The 24,019-nt window shown below is 33.1% G+C and overlaps 1 protein-coding gene across 1 annotated transcript in view; it reads left to right on the top strand.

Moving 5' to 3' along the window:
- Positions 1 to 24,019, top strand: part of runx2b (RUNX family transcription factor 2b) — a 51,417-nt gene that overhangs the window by 19,698 nt on the left and 7,700 nt on the right. The window contains exons 5-7 of the mRNA XM_051139254.1: positions 4,481 to 4,585; positions 19,412 to 19,585; positions 22,926 to 23,087. Of these exons, the coding sequence (XP_050995211.1) occupies positions 4,481 to 4,585; positions 19,412 to 19,585; positions 22,926 to 23,087 (441 nt within the window). The remainder of the gene's footprint in view (positions 1 to 4,480; positions 4,586 to 19,411; positions 19,586 to 22,925; positions 23,088 to 24,019) is intronic.

Raw genomic sequence — 24,019 nt, 5'->3', positions numbered from 1 at the left:
TAACATGCAGGTTACATTGGGAACTGTATTCATATCCAGAAAATCAAATATTAGCTTAACTGTCATTCACTGCATGTTTGCACTTGATTGTCAAAACCAATCAAAAGTTTGGACACACCCTTTTCATTATTACTGTTTTTACTGATTGACATAATCGATCAAACGCATAGCCACACCTTTTTTATTATTATTGCTTTGATTTTAGAATATTAGCAGCTGTCAGTCTATTAAATAACCAAAGTGGAAGCATGGGAATCATGTATCCTGGGATGCTTTTCAAACATTATTGAAGGAGTTCACATGGATAATAGACACTATTGATGCTTTTCAATCACTATCTAGTCTCATCTAATTAAAAAAAAAAAAAGTAATTAAAATGCACATTTAGGGAAAGTTCAGAATAATTGGGCCAATTTTTCCCAAGTCATTTCAATGTCAAAAAGTGTCCTAGTTAAACTGAATTCACCCTATGGTACACAAATGATATGTAGGAACATTTCATATTCACCTAAATATTTTAGCATAAGCTTTTACATCAGAAAGGTTTTGAAAATCATGTAAAACAATTTAAACTTCTAGTGCAACTAGCAGTACACTTCATACCAGTTTATGTGTGTTTACACAGGCTTTCCCTATTGCAGATTGTATTATCACACCATGCGTTTTTCTATTAAGCTTAATCATTTTGTGTTTATCTACACTTGCACAATGTCATGTGAAGAAATCCTCCAGGGAGATTTGGTAACAGAGGCACGCGGTCACACAGGGACACATGACATTCTTAGAATAATTATAGTCAGTCTGTGTACTGAGCTATCAGTTACGAGCCAACACCGTTGTGAAACCACATCACCACATTGCCGGTAAGAATGCATCATTAAATTACAGGTCTGTGTGCATTGCGTACTAAGGTTTCTCATACCATCGACGCTAACTTAGCTGTCTTTTGTGAGTTATATAATTTTGTGTATTGTTCAGATTTTTTTAAAACCTGAAGTATTAAATTTCTGCCTTTTGAATCACAAAATTGTTAAAGTAATGATGCTTCCTGAACACTCTGTGTGTCTGCAATTGGTCAGTCAAGCAGATGTCCACGCCTCCAAACTCACACCATTGGTTGAGCCAAATTGAAACTCACAGCTGCATTAGAAATCGCTTACTGTACTTCCTTACTGTATAGTAGGAGAAAAACAGTACCTGAAAAGAATAGTATGTCCGAATTCACAGTATTCATTAAACAGTAGGCGAAAACTACCCGAATGACTCACTACTTCAGTCAGGATTTTGAAGTGTGCATCTGACGCTTTTGTATCCCATGAGGCAGTGAAGCAATAACTAATGCTCATACTGTATACTGGAAAAAAAAAAGTTATTTTGAAGCAATTTTAACTCAGAATTTTGCTAGTAAATTTCACAAATAATTACAACAAAATGGCAAATGATACGTTGAATTAAACATGAAATTTTGAGGTAGAAAGACTAAAATACTTTTTCCCTTGTAACACTTTATAAAAATGAAAACATTATTACAAAAAAAATACATACACTGCCGCTCAAATGTTTGGGATCAGTTAGACTTGTCATGTTTTTTAAAGAAGTCTCTTATGCTCATCAAGGCTGCATTTATTTGATCAAAATATAGAAAAAAACAATAATATTGCAAAATGTTATTACCCTATAAAATTGTTTTTTATTTGCACAATAAAATTGTGCAAACCTGAATTTTCATCAGCTTTACTCCAGTCTTAAGTGTCACATGATCCTTGAGAAATCATTCTAATATGCTGATTTATTATTAGAATTATCAATGTTGGAAACAGTTGTGCTGTCAAATATTTTTTGGAATGTGATTCTTTTTTTCAGGATTCTTTGAGCTTAAGAAGAACAGCATTCATTCAAAATATAAATCTTTTCTAACAATATAAATCTATGCTATCACTTTTCATTAATCTAACACATCCTTGGTGAATAAAAGTATTAATTTATTTTAAAAAAAGAAAATAATTTACTGACCCCAAACTTTTGAACAGTAGTGTATATTGTTAGTAGACCTTTCTATTTTAAAAAAAAAGTTTTTTTTTTTTCTTTTATTGATCAAAGAATCCTGAAAAAAAAAGTTTTTTTTACTGTTTTTAACACTGATAAATCAACATATTAGAATGATTTCTGAAGGATCATGTGACACTTAAGACTGGAGTAACAGCTGATAAAAACTCAGCTTTGCATTACGGAATAAATTCGATTTTGAAGTATATTGGGGGGGGGGGACAACATAACAACATTTTGCAAAATTACTGTTTTTTTTCTGTATTTTTGATCAAATAAATGCAGCCTTGATGAGCATAAGAGACTTCTTTAAAAAACATGACAAGCCTTACTGATCCCAAACTTTTGAGCAGCAATGTATTTATATACAGTCAAACCAAAATGTATTCAGACACCTTCAAAATGGTAATAAAATATGACAAGAACTCAAGAGTGTCAGAATTAATTAACTTTGTTAATGTCAGATAACTTTGATAGAAAGGTATGTAACAAAACATGGTCAGGTCAAAGTGTGAAATCAAAGTTTTGGTCCCTAATTTTTATCAGTTTTACTGGTAGTCCACTGTATGAAGAGTTTTTGGGTATAATATGTCACAGTTTACTTTATTTTGCTATCCTCACTAGGGCCCTGTGATTTTCGTAATTCGGAAAATGCGGACAGAATCGTGGCATCCAGTCATAAAAACGGAATTTACTGAATAACGTGGAATGTCACGGAATTTGTCAAAGTTTCAGTGAATGAATCAAAAGTAGGTCATTACACTTAAATCAAACCGCAATATGGACTAGTATCTGTAAATATTACACCACAAAAATACCATTTAAATGTGAATCCTGCATGTTTTGCATGTCTCTGTTTTAATGAATGGAGCAGACCAGAAGTTTTGTTTACTACACACACTGAAGCGCGCGTGACGCTCACAGTGATTTCAGCTTGACCATTCCATTTTAGTAAAACTAGCATCATATCATATACACACAGAAATGTAAAGGTAGACACGGCAACCTGTCAAAATAAAAGTCCGGTTTAACTTGAACACATTGTGTCAGAAATATATTATTTTATTTAAACTGCTATTACTACTACTACTAAAATGAAACAAACATCATTTTTTAGGGTATAATCACACAACATTTCTTCCATGTTTTAATTTTAATAGTAAATTCTCCTTTTTTGCAACAACAAAAAAAAGCTTACATTTTTGTTTAAATTTCAATAATTAAAAGATAAATGACATTAATGTTTTATGCCTTCATTTGATAACCGGAACATTTTAAATACACAACACAGAATTTCTGAGGGGGAAAAAAACTTTCATGAGGCTATTTTAAGAATAAATTTTAATAAATTAAGTATGCATTCAAACAATTAGACATGCTAAAACACAGAATTTGATAACAATAAAACAAATGGTGAGAAAAAATAAAACATTTCATAGGGCCCTAAACATGTCATTTTTGTTAAACCTTTATTAAATTGATGTGAAATTGTATAAGTTTCATGATTTTAATTAATTAGACGTGCTCTTTGATTAATAAAATTTAATTCAACCATTAAAAAGGAGTTGAGAAAACTTGAAATGGGAAAAAAACAGAATCGGAAACGGAAAAACGGATTTCAGAGGGCTCTGCCTCACTTACATGAACTATAGTGTCCTGCATCTACTAGTAAAAAGAAAAATGAACTAATTATATCTGGTGTCTGAATAATTTTTGGTTTGACTGTATATAATATTTATTTGGTTTTAAAAAAAAGTAGTTTAAAGCTTGTACACTGCATAAAAAGATGAAATCGCAATGGGAATCTTTTGGTTCTTTGATTCGTAAAGCTTCATGATTTTTGACACTTGAGGTTTCTTTGATTTTCAGAAGATTCTAGATCACAATGACACGCTATATATTGTATTACCAATATGTTCAAATTATTTTTACATTATGAGAGCCATTTGGTCGCATTTAATTATATTTTATGATCCCAAGTCTTATAAAATCAGTGTCAGCAGATCTGTGCTGCTGTGTGGTGCTGAGATTCCACGCATCTTGCCAGCTGTTTCCCAGCGTTGCCAAAGTATTCCACCCACTACTTCCTGTCTCCAGCAAACCAGGGGCATTCATGAGTAGGAACCATTGGAGCGTCATGTTAATCCCTTGTTCCCCCGTGTTAAACCACCAGAGAGCACAAATTGTCTGGAAACGGTGTTTAGGGAAGTGAGCTGTCTAGATTGCTGATGCCCCACAGTGTAGCGTTGCACAATTTCCCAGCAGCCCACTGATCTTCATTCGGAGAACAATCAAATGAAAACAAAAAAACAGTATGTTAAAACCATTATCGCTAATAGTGAAATCTTGCAATGTCCCCTCAATTATAAGCTCGGAGAGCTCCGTCCTGCTTTGACAGTGAGTAAAGCCCTTAAATGTTTCTGTGTTTGCACAGGGAAGAGCTTCACCCTGACGATTACAGTATTCACAAACCCACCGCAAGTGGCCACTTACCACAGAGCCATTAAGGTCACGGTGGACGGACCGCGGGAGCCCAGGAGTGAGTACACCTTATATTACATACTGCTGTGACTAACCACATCCACGAGGCCTGTCATCACGTTCACCTCTCCGTCGGGCTGCGATCGCACCTCATCAAAGGCTTGCGGTCGTTCGGTGCATGTGCTAGTGATTGATTTATTTATTTTTTGATTTCTGCCCCAATCTGATGTCATGAAATCATTGCCCGAAGTAATTCTTTCTCTGGGTAGGCAGATTGATGGCTTTTATTTTGCTTGGAGGATCGGGATTGCTGTTACCATATAGAAGTATAAGTTCCGCAATAATTTTTAAGTTTTATGTTTAAAAATATGGATAAAAGTTCCACAGTCCCTTCCATGACTAATGCTCAATTCACTGGGTATATATATACTATAATTTGATAATTTGAGTGAAATGGGATATTCAATGGAATCGTTGAATATTTTTGGAAAGTTGTGAACGAGAGGGGAAAAACTTCATGTAGCATGTGGTCTCTAATTCGTGAACAAATCACTGGTTTCTTTTCTTTTTAATGAATCGGTTGAACCGTTTTCTGAATGATTCTTAATCAAACATTGGAATCGTTGGACTGAATCATTCAGACAGCTCACTTCCTCACTGAATCATTAGCCTGACTCGCCCACTGAACCACAGGTTATCATGTTCTATGTAAAATGAGACAAGAGCCATTAATCTGACGTGACGTAGAAGGCAGCATTAAAAATTAAAATTTGTAAGGTTTGTGAGACCAAAATCAATCTATTCTGACTTTGTTCATGTGACATGTAGTTAAAGATACATACACACAACAGACTAAGAGGTTTGTCATGAAAATCTAAGTTTTAAAGTCAACATGAATGAAAATGGAGCATATTTACGAGGTTTTAATAGCTTTTTAATATGAATGCTTCATCAGTGCATGTCTCGGCTGTGTCTTAAATATTCTTCCTAAAAATGTCAAAATGTTTTACTGTAAATACTACAAGTTACTGCAAATATTGCGCAGCATTGACTGTTTAATGCTTGCTATTTATAATATTTTTTTATAAAAATGCTTAAACATTTTATATTATTATTAATGTTTAATCAAAAAATTAAGTATTATTTAAATAATATTGAAATAATTATTTATTTATTATTATTATTGTTATTATTATTAATATTTAAAATCTAAATGTATTTTTTTCTTATAAAAATAAATATTTTATACAGGACATTGCACTATAACACGGTAGTGCTGTCAAACGATTAATCACGATTAATCACATCCGAAATGTGAGTTTTGATTTACATAATATATGTGTGTACTGTGTATATTTATTATGTATAGATAAATACACACATATATAGTACATATTTTGAAAATATTTACGTGTATTTGCATGTGTGTATTTATGTAATGTAATTTGTATATATTATAAATGTATAAATATATAAATATGTATAAATATATATACTTTATATATATATATATATATATTGTATTTATATTATTTATATTATATATTTTTTTTGTTTTTTTTTATATATAAACAACATATTTTTCTTAAATATGTACATGCCTGTGTGTAAATATATAGAGTACACGCACATATATTATGTAACAAAAAAAATGTTGTGTGGATGATTCTTAAAATACAGTATTAAAAATAGACAATATTTAATATTTCATTTAGAAATATTAAAATTTATATTCTTAAGTTAAATATATAAGTAATATTTTTATTAGTAGTAGTAGTAGTAGTAGTGGTGGTAGAATTTAAAGTGTAAATACATTTTTTGATTTGTAAAGACTTTATATAGAGTTTTATTTAATGATACTTTTTCCATAATACATAGGTGAATTAATAAATGAGTAATTTATACACATTATTATTGTTAATATTATTATTTAAATTTAAAAAATAGATTTTTTTAGATTTTTGAAAAATATAAAAATATATAGAGTATATAATTCAATTGTATTTTTTTCATTTTACCATTATATACATATATATAATTTAAAAAAAAAAAAAAATTCCATAATGTAGGAGTGCCCACTGCTACAACAAAATCCTGTGGGAAGCACTGCTTTGAATTTTGCACTTACAAACTAAATTGACTTCAAATTTGCTATAGAGAACTGACAGTTTATCAGGATGTTTCTGGTAGGTTTCTGGTGGTCTTGTCAGTGTTATCTTAACAAGCTGTCTGTCTGGGCGCTAGGTTAGTGTCTGCACAGAGGTTCTAGCACGGTAACATTGTGCTTGCATCAGCTTGTTTTAATAGCACTTATAAAAGAGCGAAAAAAAAAAATCTACTACATCTCTCAGTGCCAACTGGTCTGGCAAGCAGCTGTTTTACTTTATTATGAAAAAATATATACTTTCGTCTTGGCGTGGAAATCAAGCCTATCACATCCCTAACAACATTTCTGCCTCTCTTTTTCTCTGTGACTTTCAGACTATTCTCAATGAACACATATGGTACTAGTATTTAGAGGCACTTAGACACAACGGCTGTATATGGTCTTGATTCTTCATTGTATTACAATGGCCTCTAGCAACTACAGGCCGCGTCTTTGATGTTGAAGACTTCCTCTATTCCTGCCTTATCTATAAGTGAAGTTTTGAAAGGCTTGCAGGCCGTGTTATTGTGCGTAGGAACAGATGAAAGGGTCGGAGTACCGGAGGTCTTTTATGGGGGGCTTTTTTGTACTGCTGATCTGATATTGTAAAGCTCCTGTCTCGGCTGTGTCTTAAATATTCTTCTGTGGTTATAATATGCTGTCAGATTTCAATTAAGAATGCCACGTGTGTGATAGACTAAAAAATTTCACAAGTTTACTTCAAATATTGCGCAGTATAAATGTATCTTTTTCTTATAAAATAAAATATTTTATATACAACATTGCACTATAACACTGTAGTGCTTCACGATTAATCCCATCAGAAATAAAAGTTTTGGTTTACCTAATGTATGTGTGTGTGCTGTGTATATTAATTATGTATAGATGAATACAAACATACAGTATATATTTTGAAAATATTTATATTCATATATAGTTATATTCATGTAATTTAAGTATTTATAATATATAAACATGACATTTTTTTGTAAATATGCATGCATGTGTGTGTATTTATATATACATAATAAATATACAGAGTACACACACGTATATTATGTAAACCAAAAATATTTTGGATGCGATTAATTGCGATTAATCGTTGGTTAATCGTGATTAATCGTTTTACAGCACTAGAACAAGGATTAATTGTGCACAACAAGGCCATTAATGTCTCAACTTAAAATGAGTTATGCTAAAATTTGTGGTTTAAAAATTGTCATTGAAGTCACTTCCAGTTCATTCATCACACTGGAAAACAAAATGCATTGTGGGATTATGTACTAGCATACATACTGCTGCAGTATATATGTACACTATTGCTAAAATAGTTGTTAATGTCATGCTTTAAGACTTGTTTTACAAAATTACTAATATTTAAAAATTCAAAAAGTTGTGGATATTATTTGAATTATTTGAATTTTTATATTTTTTTATATTTTGTTTTATATTATTTATATTTTTTTAATTATAGTAATATTGTTGCAGTAATATTGGTGCAGTATATATGCACACTATTGCTATATAGTTATGCAAATTTTAAAATGTTAATATATTTTCTATTTTCTATTTTCTTTTTTTTTGTCTTTTTTTAATTTTAGTAATTTTGTCACTTTTATTAGTTAATTATTTTTTTTTTTTTTTTTGCATGTCCTATAGTTCCTATTAATTTGTACTTTTATTTATTTTAGTAGTTAAAGTTAATTAATTAAAATTAATTAAAAGAAAATGAAAACTGATGCCTTGGCAAATAAGTTTAAGGTTTTTGTATTTAATTTAATTTAATTAATAATAAAGTTGATTTCATTTTAATAGTTTAATTTTAATGGTTTACTGTAATAACCCTGTTCTGTGCATAATATGCCAATATTCTTTATGCATGCCATATAAAAACTGTATGAATACCTACTACATTTACCAGAACAGTAAATGCTGTGTGGAATATTGTGTCCCATAATGCAATGCACTAAACTTGACCTTCCCTTTCCAGCCACAATTGTTAGCATTGCCTGAATTGAACATGCAACATGATGGTCATGTGACCAGTATAGTGACATCTCATGAGAACAATCCAGCTGTGAAATTTTGTACTTTCTTTTCTTAAATATAACAGGTAATATGACCGTATAGATACAATTCAAACGTCAACATCTTCAAGCATCTACAAGAACTTTGCAGGTGTTTGAAATCATTCTGATCACTAACTGCAATTAAAACAAGTCTTAAAGCATGGCATCAATTAAGCAGAGACAAGGGAGAAATAAACAAACCCAGAAATAAATGAACAGAGTCCTGGTCAAACATCACCTGCGCTCTGAGCACGTGCAGATGTCCATACGTACGCTGACACTGATCGTTACGGGCCTAATCACACGTGCCCTCTTAATAATTTCACATTTTTTCACCCTGATTTTTATCGAAGAACGCCTCATTTACAATTCTGCCTCATTAAACCTCAAATTGGTGTTAATGAGCAGGTAATTAAGGAAGAGGCCCGTCTCGCACGTTCAGACAATGCCTACAGTGTTCTGTCAGCCAAACACCTGATGGAACATCTCTGTACGTTTATGTATTTTGAGAATCATAGAAATAACTATAACATGTTTTTGTACGTAAAATTATTAGTATTTCAGTCAAAATATCCTCATTATGTCCAGTACGGGTGTTCATTTGGGTCGTGTTTTTCCTCGTCCACCACACTGGCCTCATTCTGAGGCTGATATCCAGTACAGGAAGCGTATTAATGTGTTTGTGTATTTAATAGATCTTGATGGGTGCCATATGAACTGTGAATCAATAGGGCCGGGAACGGGCTAGACAACGAGAGCGTTGAGTATTTGACTGTGACAGACGTCTCTCAGTGAGTTTCTTCTTGATTGGCTCACACGTGGGTCCTTCTGGAAGCCAGAAGTGCTCACCGAGTCCACACACCTGTTTTTTATCGCAGTTGTATCATAACAGTGCAGGACTGCTGTCTTAACATTTGAATTGAATTATGGAGGGAGTTTTTTGTTATTTTAAAGGTTATTGCACGAATGAATGTCTTGGATATGTCATAGCTACTTGTTGCTAAATGGTTGACTTTCTGTAAGCTGACAAACATCTGAATTAAGTTAACAATGTTGATTTTATATTTTGGCGACAGCCACAAAGAACAGTACAGTTTTTATATGCAATATGGATGTTTGTACATGTATTGATTTGCTGGATACCTTTGAAATTTATTTTTTCCTATTTCACTTTTTTTTTAAACATAACTGCATTAATACAAATAAAACGTAAATACAATACCTTTTAAAAGTGTGGGGTCAGTACCATTTATTTGATCCAAAACACAGCAAAAAAAAAAAAAAAAAAGTAATATTTTAAAATATTTTTTCTATTTAAAATAACTGCTTTCTATTTGAATGTAATTACATTTTAAAATATATTCAAATAGAAAACAGTTATATTAAATTGTAAAAAAAAAAAATTCAACATTTTTTGCTATTTTTAATATATATACATAGTCTTAGATGTTATGAGATATAAAAACAGCATTTTATTAGGTATATCTGTTGCCATATAATATGTATGATGAGTACGTTGCTAGTTTTTTTTTTTTTTGGTCATATGCCTGTCCAATGTTAACGAGATGCCTGCTTGTGGTTTGCTGCTGCTTCCATGAAGTGTGTGTGTGTGTATGTGTGTGTGTCTTAGCCTTTGTGTACACACGAGCTCCTAATAGCACTCATTAAGCGTCATTTGATCTAATAGTCGGGGTGGGGTTGGTTAAACTAACATACCTGCACTGGGGGCCCTGTGTAATTATGGATTCAGTGTTAGACTGTCACTGTGTAACACCTTTAGGAAGTGCTCTATGCATCTTTGTCTCTCCGCAGCTCAATCACAGCAGTCAAACAGCACGACCGTTAGAAGTCGCAGAGACCGCAAGTAAATCTGCTGAAAATCCCCTTTCAAGCGGATTGCTTGAAGCTAAAATCCCAAATCTGACACATGAGGCTCATTGTTTTGACAATCTCACACATCAACAAGTTGAAAGGGGATAATAATTTAGCCTTTGCAATAACAGCGGCTGATATTACAGTAAAAAAAAAAAAAAAAAAAAAGAAAGAAACGGCAGCTTTGGCGAGTCGTGCGGCGCTCCTTTCATAACAGACCACACAAGACTGATAGACATTGTTTAAGCGTACAATGAATGAAGTAAAAAAAGAAGTCAGCTTCGCTTAGCAGAGGCGTCACTTCGGGGCGAGTTAAGTTTACAATGGGAACTGCTCACATAAAACCAACCAAAACAAGAGAGGAGAAGGAGAGAAAACCAGAACCGCAGGCTCGATCCGTTCAGGCTGCGTGTGAAGGTGCCAACCGCCGAGGTCGCGAGCTCAGGCTGTGTGTGTGTTTGCGTCTGGTTTGGATAGTTGCTGCGTACATCAGTGCTGCATCATTAGAAGTCGAGAAATACCGATGGCGCCCGGTTTCGAGTCGCGCTGCTTTCGTATCCGCATGGAGGTGATGAAGAAGTGTGCCTGCGGTTTGAAAAGGGCCGAGGGCCTTTTGCCTTGGTGTGTGTGTGTCTCTGTACCCCTTCTCTGCTTGGCTTGCCTCCTAAATGCTGAAATGTAAAGACCACACAGACACCTGGCAGTCCTCCACAGCAGCCTGGCTTTTTCCTCCCACTTTCCTTTTTCTCCTTCCCCTCTCTCTTTCTCTGATTTTCTTTTCCAGTTTATTCCGTTCTTCCGCTGACTTTCTCAAAAACCCTGTTGATGACGGCCGTGATGAATTTCCATAATTTCCGGGCTGCCGTATGTGCGTCGCCCCGGATGGCTTTTCGATGTGAAAGATCTGTAAGATGTCTCTAAAATATTACCTGTTGGATGTTAGAATGACATTCAGCAGATGTTTTTGTGACATTTAGAGTAGCCTCACCCACAGGTAGTCAGGTTGTATACCAATGTTTGTTTGAGTTGAAACAGCATCATTCATGGAGACAGATAGTGAAGATATTTCGGGTTATATATATTTCGGGCCTCCTCTCAAATACTTATTGTCTTCCACAGCAAAGGTTTTATAATGAAAATCTGTTCTAAAATCAAAAGAATTATAAAAATAGGGCTGTTAATTAATTAATAAACAATTAATCGCAATGAATCACAGTGTGTGTGTGTGTGTATATATATATATATATATATATATATATATATATATATATATATATGTGTGTGTATACATAATAAATATACAAAGTACATACACATATATAAACACAAACTTTTATTTTGCATGCAGTTAATTGCGATTAATCGTGATTAATCATTTAACAGCCCTATATATATATATATATATATATATATATATGTATGTGTATACATATATATATATATGTGTATATATATATATGTATATATATGTATGTATATGTGTGTGTATATATATATATATGTATGTGTGTGTGTACATAATAAATATACAGAGTACATACACATATATAAACACAAACTTTTATTTTGCATGCAATTAATTGCGATTAATCACGATTAATTGTTTAACAGCCCTATATATATATGTGTATACATAATAAATATACAAAGTACATACACATATATAAACACAAACTTTTATTTTGCATGCAATTAATTAATTGCAATTAAATCACGATTAATTGTTTAATGTGTGTGTGTACATAATAGTACATACACATATATAAACACAAACTTTTATTTTGCATGCAATTAATTGCAAATAATCACGATTAATTGTTTAACAGCCCTATATATATATATATATATATAAACACACACACACACACATATACATATACATACATAATAAATATGCAGAGTACATACACATATATAAACAAACTTTTATTTTGCATGCGATTAATCACGATTAATTGTTTAACAGCCCTATCTAAAATTAAATGTAAAATCTAAAAAAAATTTGCTTCACAGCTTTGATTACTTGGAGCATTTTTGTTCCTATGATACTGCTTTTTACATAAAAAAATAAAAATCATATATACACTACCGTTCAAAAGTTCGGAATAATTCAATTTTTTTTATATTTTTGAAAGAAGCCTTTCATGCTCATCAAGGCTGCATTTATTTGACCAAAACATAGTAAAGACAGTGTGAAATATTATTACAATATCAGATTTTTAGTTTCATTTTTTTTCAAATGATTTCTGAATGATCATGTGAAAATTCAGTTTTGCATCACTGGAAATAATTACATTTTAAAATATATTAAAACAGAAAACAATTATTTGAAATTTCTAAATGCAAACAAATTAAATTAAATAATTAATATAATATAATTCATTTAAATTTTTACATTTATTTGATTGACATTTGGCAATTAAATTGAGTCTTGAAAAATTACATTACAAAGCCACAGTTAAACTGACATTGACTGGCTTAAATTAATCAGTTCCTGTCTATTGCTAATTACCCTCAGAATTTGTTATTGGATCGTCAGTGTTTGTTTAGATTTCCTTGTGCAAACAGCTTCTCGTGCTGTTCGTCTAATTTAAAACCTCGGATCATATATTTCACACTCATTAATTTTTTTCCCCCATTGTTTGTGGATCAGTTGGTGTGGTCATGCAGACTAACCCTATCATCAAAGCAAGTCTGAAAACAGGAATTACTCCATTATAATTCTCTTTGCTCTGTGATTCTCAACCTGAGATAAGATCTGAGTCAGCTGGAGACTGGGCCACATCCCACAGGGCCATTTAAACATCTGGAATGAATGTGTTAGCGCTTCCGCTCTGTGATTGGACATGGAAGTGCTAGCTATCGAAAATCTCACTCCACTGGCTGGGGGATGACAGGAATTTTTGGGACTTTCCCTCCAGCAGTGATATCATCTGGTTTCCTGGCTCTCTAAAATACCTCTCCTTACAGATGATGTCCCTATGCTCATTCCTTTGCTCTCTGTCACTAAGGTATTTTAGGATCCTTAAAGTCATGAAGCCTGCGTTTTAACAGGGGTATGTTCTCAATTTTAAAAATAAAAAAGGTGGTATGGAAGACTGTGATCCAGTCACTTATACAATAATTATGATGTTAAAACCACAAAATACATTATACATTATATTACAAAATAATATATCATTTACTCTCTGTAAGTTAATGAATCTGTAAGTAAATGCTGAAACACACTAGGATAAAAGATTTTTGATTTAACTAACTACTATTACTTAACTAATTTAGTCAATGTTTTTCACTGTATCAGCACAAATATATTGAGTGAATTCCAAACTAAAAATCGACTGCCCAGTTTAAAAATGGTTAATGTAGTCCCAACAAAAATGGATTAAGTAAACTTCAATTATACATACATTTATTGATTAATTTATTAATACTATCTATCTATCTGTCTATCTGTCTACCTACACTAAAGTTTTCAGTCAAAAGTTTTTGAACAGTAAGATTTTTAATGTTTTCTAAACCTGAAGTCAGGATCTGAAGTACAGCAAGAACAGTCACATTTTGAAATATTTTTACTATTTTAGGTAACAGTATTCCATTTGAATATATTTTAAAATGTCATTTATTCCTGTGATTTCAAAGCTGTATTTTTAGCATCATTACTCCAGTCACATGATCCTTCATAAATCATTCTAATATTCTGATTTGCTGCTCAAAAAACATTTATTATTATTATGATGATGATTAAAACAGCTGAGTATATTTTTTCAGGTTTCCTTGATGAATAGAGAGTTCAGAAGAACAGCATTTATCTGAAATGGAAATCTTTTTTAACATTACAACATTTACTATATAAAGCATCCTTGCTAAATAAAAGAATTAATTTATATAAATTATTTCCCAAAAATGAAATATACTGGGTCCAAGCTTTTGAATAGTATAGTGTATAAAAAGCCTTTTATTTCAAATAAATGCTGATCTTTGGATCTTTCTATTCAGCAAAGAATCCTGAAATAAAATGTACTCAACTGTTTTAAATACTTACAATAATAATAATACAAAATGTTTCTTGAACAGCAAATCAGCATATTAGAATGATTTCTGAAGGATCACTAAAGACTGGAATAATGATGCTAAAAATTCAGCTTTAAAATCACAGGAATAAATTACATTTTAAAATATATTCAAATAGAAAACAGTTATTTTAAATAGTAAAAATATTTCAAAAATTAACTGTTTTTGCTGTACTTCAGATCAAATAAATGCAGGCTCTACGAGGAGAAGAGACTTGAAAAATTTTGACTGGAAGTGTATCTGTCATAATTGTTATAGTTTTCCATCATACACAACTATTAATGTCTCAAGCCTGTTTAAGTGTTTCATTTTGGTATTTTTTCAGTGTAGCCTTTTTTTTTTTGACTGAAAAGTGGAGAGTAGACAGGAATCACAGGGAAGTGGAAGAAACCAAAGCAAGAAATGTTGAAAGTCAGACACAAAACCACTAGGCCACAACCCCAGCCAACAATTTTGTCCTCAAAAGCATAACATAAAAAAGATATATGTATATATCATAAATGTCACAGCTTTTGACGTGTGTGGGAGAGACCATTATTTAGTTATTAACTGTATTTGATCAGAGGATGTTCGTTCAAAGCGAGGTCCAGTGACAGCTGCCCTGAGGCAACCTGTCGAACTCGACAGTGTGATCTTTCTAACACTCGTTCCTGGTTTTGGATTTTTATCCACACCGTTGGGATTGAACCTAAAACCTTTGTGTTAGCAGCCCAGATTGTTAAGCACTTGGCTGCCCCCACCCCCAAGAGATACTTCTTGGGCGAGCAAATGTAAGCGGATACGTTATCCAAACTGAGGTGGCTACATATTCCTCGCAGACAGAATCAAAAACAAGCTACTTAACATTCCAGATCTCTTGGTGAAAATTCCCATTGTTTTGCAAATTCATCTCTGGAGTTCCTATTACCTGTATGTGCATGTGGGCTTATCGTAACTTCTGCTCCAGTGATTCTCAACACTCCCAGAAAAATGTAAATATCACCCCTTGCAAATCTGTCTTTAGGGATGCTGGATCAGTACACGTGGCTCTAAATTTACTGGTGATCAGAGTCCGCTGTCTCGCTGAGCACAGAACATTATGTTTCATATGAATCTCTGTGAAATTAAGCCACACAAAGCACATCTTTGTCCGTTTTATTTCCCCAGCAGGATTTATGTTAGTATCACTGTCTGGATCCAGCTTGTCACAGAAAAATATAGTTTGGCTTTTCACAGCAGACAAATTGGCTTTGTGTGAAAAGGTATGCTGCACTTCCTGGGAGGTTGAGTTATGCTAGCTTTTAGCTTTTACATATGTCGCATTGCTCGCGAGTTCAAAGGCGGAGGAGCGCGATGCAACAGTGTCCCGAAGTTACACTCAGACTCGAGCTAATGATTTTTCCATTAGCTGTAATGTTTTCATTGTGATGAAACACTATATTATTTAGTCTGTTTAATTTCTCATGCTTCTACAGAAGACGTGCGCGGTATTAAAGGTGAAGTGTGTAATTTCTGAACCATTTGGGGCACCAGATGGAAATAATGAATGAATGTTTTAAAACAAGTTTCTCAAACACCTTTTCTGCCATTGGTTGGTAAAATACACTGGAAAATATGATTTTCTTAATCTTAGTATTTCTGTCTTGTTTTCCAGTACAAATATCTATAAACATTCTTAAATTGAGATGCGTTTACTTGAGAAGTGAAGTGGCTTAAGATAGCAAAAGAATAGTTCTTTCAAAAATTAAAATTTACTCACTCTAAAGCAGACTGAGATGTAGATGAGTTTGTTTTTCATGGGAACAGATTTGGAGAAATTTAGAATTGCATCACTTGCTCACCAGTGGATCCTCTGCAGTGAATGGGTGCCGTCAGAATGAGAGTCCAAACAGTTGATTAAAAACACAATAATCCACAATAAATCCACACAACCCCAGTCCATTAACATCTTGTGAAGTGAAAATACATAGACAAGAAGCCAAAAGATCTGTCAGACATATTATTTTATGACATGTCTGACATGTTAGTTCTTGTTTTAAGCATAAAATCAGGAAACTTTTCAGGGGGGATAGTTCAAGCTGTTCCAAAACTGCTAAACACAAGACATTTTGAACAATCTTGGTAACCATTGGTAGCCATTGACTTACATAGTCTTTTTTTCCACACCATGGAAGTCAATGGCTTTTGTGTTTAGCAAAAGAAAGAAATTCATACAAGTTTGGAACAACTTGAGGGTGAATAAACAATAATGCAATTTTCTTTTTTGGGTGAACTATCCTCTTAAGTACACTAGCAGTCAAAAGTTTTTAATGTTAATGTTAAAGTCTCTTCTGCTCACCAAGCCTGCATTTATTTGATCCAAAATACAGCAAAATCAGTAATATTGTGAAATATTTTTAGTATTTAAAATAACTGCTTTCCATTTGAATATATTTTAAAAGGTAATTTATTTCTGTGATCAAAGCTAAATTTTCAGCATCATTACTCCAGTGTCACATGATCCTTCAGAAATCATTCTAATATGCTGATTTGCTGTTGAAAAAAACATTTTTCATTATTATTATCAATATTTAAAAAGTTGAGTGCGTTTCTGAAGGCTCATGTAACTGAAGTAATGATGCTAAAATTTAGCTTTGAAATCACAGGAATAAATTACATTTCAAAATATATTCAAAAAGAACACAGTTATTTTAAATAGTAAAAATATTTCAAAATTTTACTGATTTTGCTGAACTTTGTATCAAATAAATGCATAAATGCAGGCTTGGTGAGACTTCTTTAAAAACTCTTACTGTTCAACTTTTGACTGGTAGTGTAAATGTGTCTTGATTTAAGAATGTTTAAAATTTTGTAATGGGAAACAAGACAAAAATATTGTTTTTTTTGTGTGTGTGTGTGAAGAATTTAGAGTGAAATAACCTCAGATAACTCACAGCAGACACTGAACGTTGAAAGAAATCACATAATCTCAGATTTGTAAAGGTGCTGACAGTTTTTAGGGCATCTGAGATGAAAGATTGCTCCTCTAAATAAAGTCTAGCAGCACCTATGACTTACTTATAGTGTCTGTACATATTTTAAATACTGAATCATACAGTAGTTTTCATTCTAGACATTCTAAAGTACTTTAACGATTTGATTATGAAACTTTTCTGAGGGTTTGCTGCTTCTCTTTGTTCTCCTGGCGCGGGCCGGTTAGTCAAGATATAGAGGTAACGTGTTCTTTCGGTGCCAACTGGAGCGCTGCCAACTCCAGCAGGAGTTTTTCTCTTTCTCCTGTTTGATATTTACTTTACGGCCTTCTCAGAAAAAAACGCAGCAGTCTGAGGGAGACACTGGGCCATTTTAATGTGGAAAAAGGGGCTAGTTGTGTATTGGGCCGCGCTGCTGTCTTATCCCTCCTCTAATTTGCCGAGAATAGACTTGAGGCTATGGACTTAAACGCTCTTGTTATAGCGTTCCAGAAAGGTGCTGGCCAGTGTCATCGTGCGTCCTACACAGAGGAAGCACATGCGGTCTTGTATTATATGGGTTTCGTCTTGTCTGGGAAGGTTGAGCGTTCGATGCGTGCCAACAGAATGTTGTTATATGCCAAGCATAGCACTTCATTGTCAGGGCCAAATCCCCGCCCTGATGGGACAGATTAATAGATATTTTAAGGATATGGAATATGTAATATTAGAAACCTTTTTTTATGAAAATGAAATTAGATTCGGTTTGATTCCATATGGCAGAGTCACGGTAAATTGTGGCTGAAAGACTCAAATGCCATGGGGCATAATGAAAGCTCTTATAAAGAGGGGGAAATGGAACACCTGTCTCATAGTCAAACCAATGCCATACATACACATCATAGACTGGCTAACGTTTTCATGCTAGGAGATATAATCAGTTTCAAAACTTTTAAATTCAATCGCTTTTAAATAATGTTTGCATATAAATGTGTCTTAGCAGTGTGGACACAACCACCCCACAATGATAAAAATCCATTCCCTCCTTAAACCATCTCAATTATCAACCCGTTTTGATTTTCTGAGCAGTATGATGTCATGCTGCTCAGGCCCCACCCACAAGCGCTGACAGATCCTGTATTAGCATATTCCCGCCCTCAGCCAGTTGTACGCTGTCTGTCACTTTCTTAGCTGTAGTGATAAAAGTCTCGTAAGAAATGCAGGTGTTTTGTGGTTGGATGTAAAAGTGACTTCAGAGCAATTGGTTTTGTTTTTAAAGGTAACTTGCCACCATATATACAAAAAACACAAAGGGGGTGGAGTGAACAGTAGCTCATTATCATTTAAAGAGACATGCACAGAAACAGGTCACTGTAAACAGAGCTGTTTTTAACAACGTAAAAAGTGTTGTTTTACACGACCATTGAGGAATTCTTACCTAAGTATTTTGCACACATTTCATGAAGACTGTGGAAAGTGCACGTCAGTCAGAATTAACACTTACATAATTACTTTAAAATTGTTGTGAATACCTTTAGGGTGCAAGTGGTAATTAATTTCTCAAATTACCTCCGTCCTGTATTTGCTGAGTTGACTCTTTTTGAATAATTAAAATGAGGTGGTTTATAAAAATCATTTGTTTGCGAATCAGACTACATATTGTTTGTTTTTACATGCAGCCCGTGGTATGTGACACATTTGTGGTGTTTAATGTTAGAAACATGTCAGTACAAGCTATGCCCACCAGCAAGCTTGTTTATTTTTTTCTTTTATTAAAGGCAGTATGTTGTTTGCAGGGCACAGGCCGAAGCTTGATGACTCGCCCAAGGCCGGACTGTTCTCTGACCGTCTCAGTGAACTGGAGCGTATCCGGCAGACCACCATGCGTGTTACGGTGCCATCGCAAACGCCACGGCCCTCGCTTAGCAGCCCCAACTCCTTCACACCTCAGGGGCAGACGCAGATAACCGGTATGAGATTGAACAGCAGTGCATAATCTATTCTATTCTATTCTATTCTATTCTATTCTATTCTAAATTTAAAGCAGGTACACTGTAAAAAAAAATAAAAAACACAATTTGTTGAGTCAGCTTAAAATAATTTGTTACCCTGCTGCCTTAAAATTTTAAGTTCAGTCAACTAAAATGAGTTTATTCAACTTGAAATGTTAAGTTGTACTAAGTAACAACTTAGATATTTGTGTTTGCTAAACTTAACAGATGAGTGAGTAACCCAGCTGCCTTAAAATTTTAAGTTGATTCAACTCAAATATCTAAGTTGTCCCTTAGTATAATTTAACATTTCAAGTTGAATAAACTTTTTTTTTAGTTGACTGAACTTAAAATTTGAAGGCAGCCAGGTTACAAATTATTTTAAGTTGATTCAACAAATTGTTTTTTACAGTGTACAGCAAAACACACACACATATATGGGCCATGCTACAGAACTGGTGCAAACTGTTGTCCCACAACCACAAAAACACATTTAAAAAGCATTTCAGTATTCAAATCATAGATGTTTATTAAAATCCTTCTATTATCTATTGAAACCCACAATAACAATTAAAATATCAATAAGCTTAATATATTTAAAATCATCATTTATTGGGTACTTTCAATTGGGAGGTGGCTTTCCTGAACCCTAACCCCTTCATAAGTTTCAACTTATGAAAATTTTATTGAAATAATATTTGTATTTTTTTCCATTGTTGTTTTTAAAAGTCTCTTTTTGATTCTTTTAAAAAGTGAAGTAAAAAAAAATGTGTGTGTGTGTGTGTATATATATATATATATATATATATATATATATATGTGTGTATATGTATGTGTATATGTATGTATGTGTATATATGTGTTTGTATATATATATATATATATATATATATATATATATATATATATATATATATATATATATATATATATATATATGAAGAGTTCAGATACAAAACCAGCTAAATCCATCTGACGTTTTTCTTTAAAATCAGCATTTCTTTCTGGCTACTTTGTATAGGTTTCTATGTAAGTACTGGCTTTTCTGATTGGGCTGAGGCTGAAATTTAGCGAGTTTGAAGTAAATGTATTTGATGGATGTATAATATTTGTCAGGAGCATTTACTCAGTATCATTATCTCATTTTTGACCGAGATGGCTTTTAGCTGGTTTTGCATCTGAACTCTTCATACATATATTATATATTTTCTTTGCAAATTATGAAATTTTCAAGTAAAAAAATGTCACTTCCAAAACAGACCAACCTTTTATTGGTCTATTGGCCGAGACCGATTTTTACTAAACCCATACATTTATGATCAGGAAATGTTCCTGTGTCCCCCTTCTCATAGCTACAAGATGTGAGTAGATAGGTCTCGTCATTTTGAGGTAAATGTGTTAAAAAGGTAAAAGGTAAAGTCTGAAAAATCTGTGTAAGGAACTTTAAAGAATGTCACTGCTGAACACCTTTTTTCTGCAATTAAGCACACTTTTTTGGGAGTTATTCCATAACATTTAGTTTTTATATGTATACCACTGTTCAGAACTGTGCTAGCTAACCATGTGCTGATTAGCATCTTTGAGCTAGATTCAAAAGTATCTAAAGTTGTCACTACCAAAATATTTGGGTGCTATCCCATAGAATTGTCACTAGCAAAACAGTCACTACCGAAACATGTCATCGTTTCGGTAGTGACAAAAGAGAACACGTAATCCTCATATTTGGGTGAAATAAATAAAATGTTAGTACAATTATGCAATTTTTTTTTAGTATGTTTAGTAGTGTTTTAGTATGTGAGTTAAAATTCTGTAATGTAATGTGGTCGCTGCCAAAGCATTAATGTCACTTCCGAAACAATGGATGTTTTGTCCAAAATAAAGTATACTGAATTATCAACTAATATGTTATGATAGTTTTTGGTTCAATGTATATTGAAACTAATGAATCCTTAAATTTGAATTCAGTATGATCAACTTTTTGCCTTTTACAAAGAAAACTGGATTCAAAATACAACAAATCTCATAAGTCACACTTGAAATATTGTTAAAAATGTAATTGTCATAGATTTACCGCTTACAAAATGTTAATAAAATAGCAAAAATATATATATTTTCAATCTAGATGTAAGCTAAATCTTAATAGGTCAATATAACCCTTCCAATTAAATTAATATTACTGTTTCAGTAGTGACAAATTTGGGGCAAGGACAAATATTCCATAACTTACTGAAAATACAATATGAGAATTAACTGCACAATTACTAGAAATGTGTACCTTGGATATTATACAATTTGCATACATACAATTTTTTTGAAAAGACCAGTTCTTCCTTCTTTCCACACTCCGTAAACACTTTATTTAAACCTATAATCTTGTTGTTAGTTAATCAAATACCCAGGCAATATTAGATTACAAATGTACGTTTCTTATGTTCCTACTTTACTGATATCGTCTGCACGCAAAACCACATGAAGGAAGAAAATGATCTGTTAAGTTGCCGGTAACCTGTCAGTCAGAATTGTTTCTTTTAGTCAAGTCATCACTTACAGCAATTATATTTACTCATCCTCCCAAGCATTTCAACATATCTTGTGTCTGTCAGTGTTACAGTAATGTCTGTTCGTCTCAGCACAAAGTGGTTTATCTAAGCTGAAATCGCACACTGCAACATGATGGACAAGTGGAAACCGAGTGCGGACAGCCTAGGGCAGTGCGTTGTGTCACAGTGAGAGAACAGGATATCACCTGTCCTTAATTACTGCTCTGAGAGCGCATGTCCTGAACTCTGGGTCCTGTTACTGTACTGTGTCCAAGCCAAGTGACTGAATCTGAGAAGGAATGCACCGTATTTTGTTGACTTTAGCGATTATTTGCCTGCTTTTAAATTGATACTTGGCATGACAGAAAGGTTGAATTATGAGGCATGAAATATGTCATCTCAAACAAACATTTGAGTATGGCTTCATTTAAATACTTTGCCCAAGGGATTACATTGTATTTGCTAACCACACATTGGTATGAGACAAACAAATATAAGTAAAACAGTTGAATTGTCAGTTTTAATTAAATTAATGACAGGATATGCTGATGTTTGGTGAGAAAACTCCCAGAAACAATTTCGTTTCACTTTGACTTCCATTATATTTCTTGGTCCAAACAGTGGTAGTCAGCAGGAACCAAAACTGTATAGTTACCAACATTCTAACACGTCTTCTACAGAAGAAAGAAAATCATGTTGGTTAAATGTTGTGAGTTTTCATTTTTGGGTGACCCATCCCTCTAACTACTTTTCTTTGACCTGCTCTCTTGTACTTTTAGATCCGCGCCAGGCTCAGTCTTCCCCACCTTGGTCATATGACCAGACGTACCCGTCGTACCTGAGTCCCATGGCCTCCCCGTCCGTGCACTCGACTACCCCGCTCTCGTCCAGCCGGGCCACGGGGCTGCCGTCCATCAGCGATGTGCCCAGACGCCTCCCAGGTAACCTCCAGCCTCAGCCCTACAGCAGGTGCGCCCCCTACCCCTCGCGTCTGACACTGCAGTGGGCAGCGGGGTGGGCACGTGTTTTATGGTGGTTTGCACATTTAGAACGTTGGGGATTTTTATGAATAAAGCAACTTTGTTTATGCAACTTTTGAAAAATATATTTTTTAAACAATAAGGTGAATTTACTATTTAAAAATCTAAATATTTTAAGAGATATTTACATTTTAAAAATAAATCCTAAATCAGATTTTTTTTTAAATGTCTCCTAAAAATAATATGTACCACATTTAATTAGACAAATGGTGAACGATCTAAATTTGAACGTAATTTGCATAAAAAATAAGAATCTTAATTTAACATGATCAAAGAATCTTAATTAAACTTAATTTAAATACTCATGGTGAAGCACTATTTTAGCAAATTTTTAAATAATACTGCACCATGTGCATGTGCCACCAAGCAGAATTGCAAAAATATTGCCTGTTTTCAGACAGGTTTCCAGAAAACTGCTAATAATTCTACTGCATTAAAAAATTCAGTTTACCTCAATTTACTTGTTTTTTATTTTGTTTAAGTGCTGTATTGCCATGACCATACAAGACCTAACGTGTATGTGCTAATATGGTTTTAATATAGAATTTTTATTTTTTATTAGCTTTTATTTTTTTTATTTTTAGCCATTTTGTTATGTGCTTTTGCCATTTTTATTAGGTTTTTTTTTCTTTTTAATATACATCATTTTAATTTATTTTAATTTTAGCACTTGGTTTCACTTTTTTTAAGATGTTTTTCAGTAAAAAAAACATGCAGCAATGAAATGTGCACAAAAGTTCAGCAAATATTTTCTGTATTTACTCCTAAATATGTTTTTATTTGTCATATTTATTTGTTTTTTATATATATATATATATATATATACACACACA

This window comes from Labeo rohita, chromosome 20, assembly GCF_022985175.1.
Source record: "Labeo rohita strain BAU-BD-2019 chromosome 20, IGBB_LRoh.1.0, whole genome shotgun sequence".
Taxonomy (NCBI): domain Eukaryota; kingdom Metazoa; phylum Chordata; class Actinopteri; order Cypriniformes; family Cyprinidae; genus Labeo; species Labeo rohita.
The sequence above is the reverse complement of the archived record's forward strand: the minus strand, read 5'-3'. Positions and strand labels throughout refer to the sequence as shown.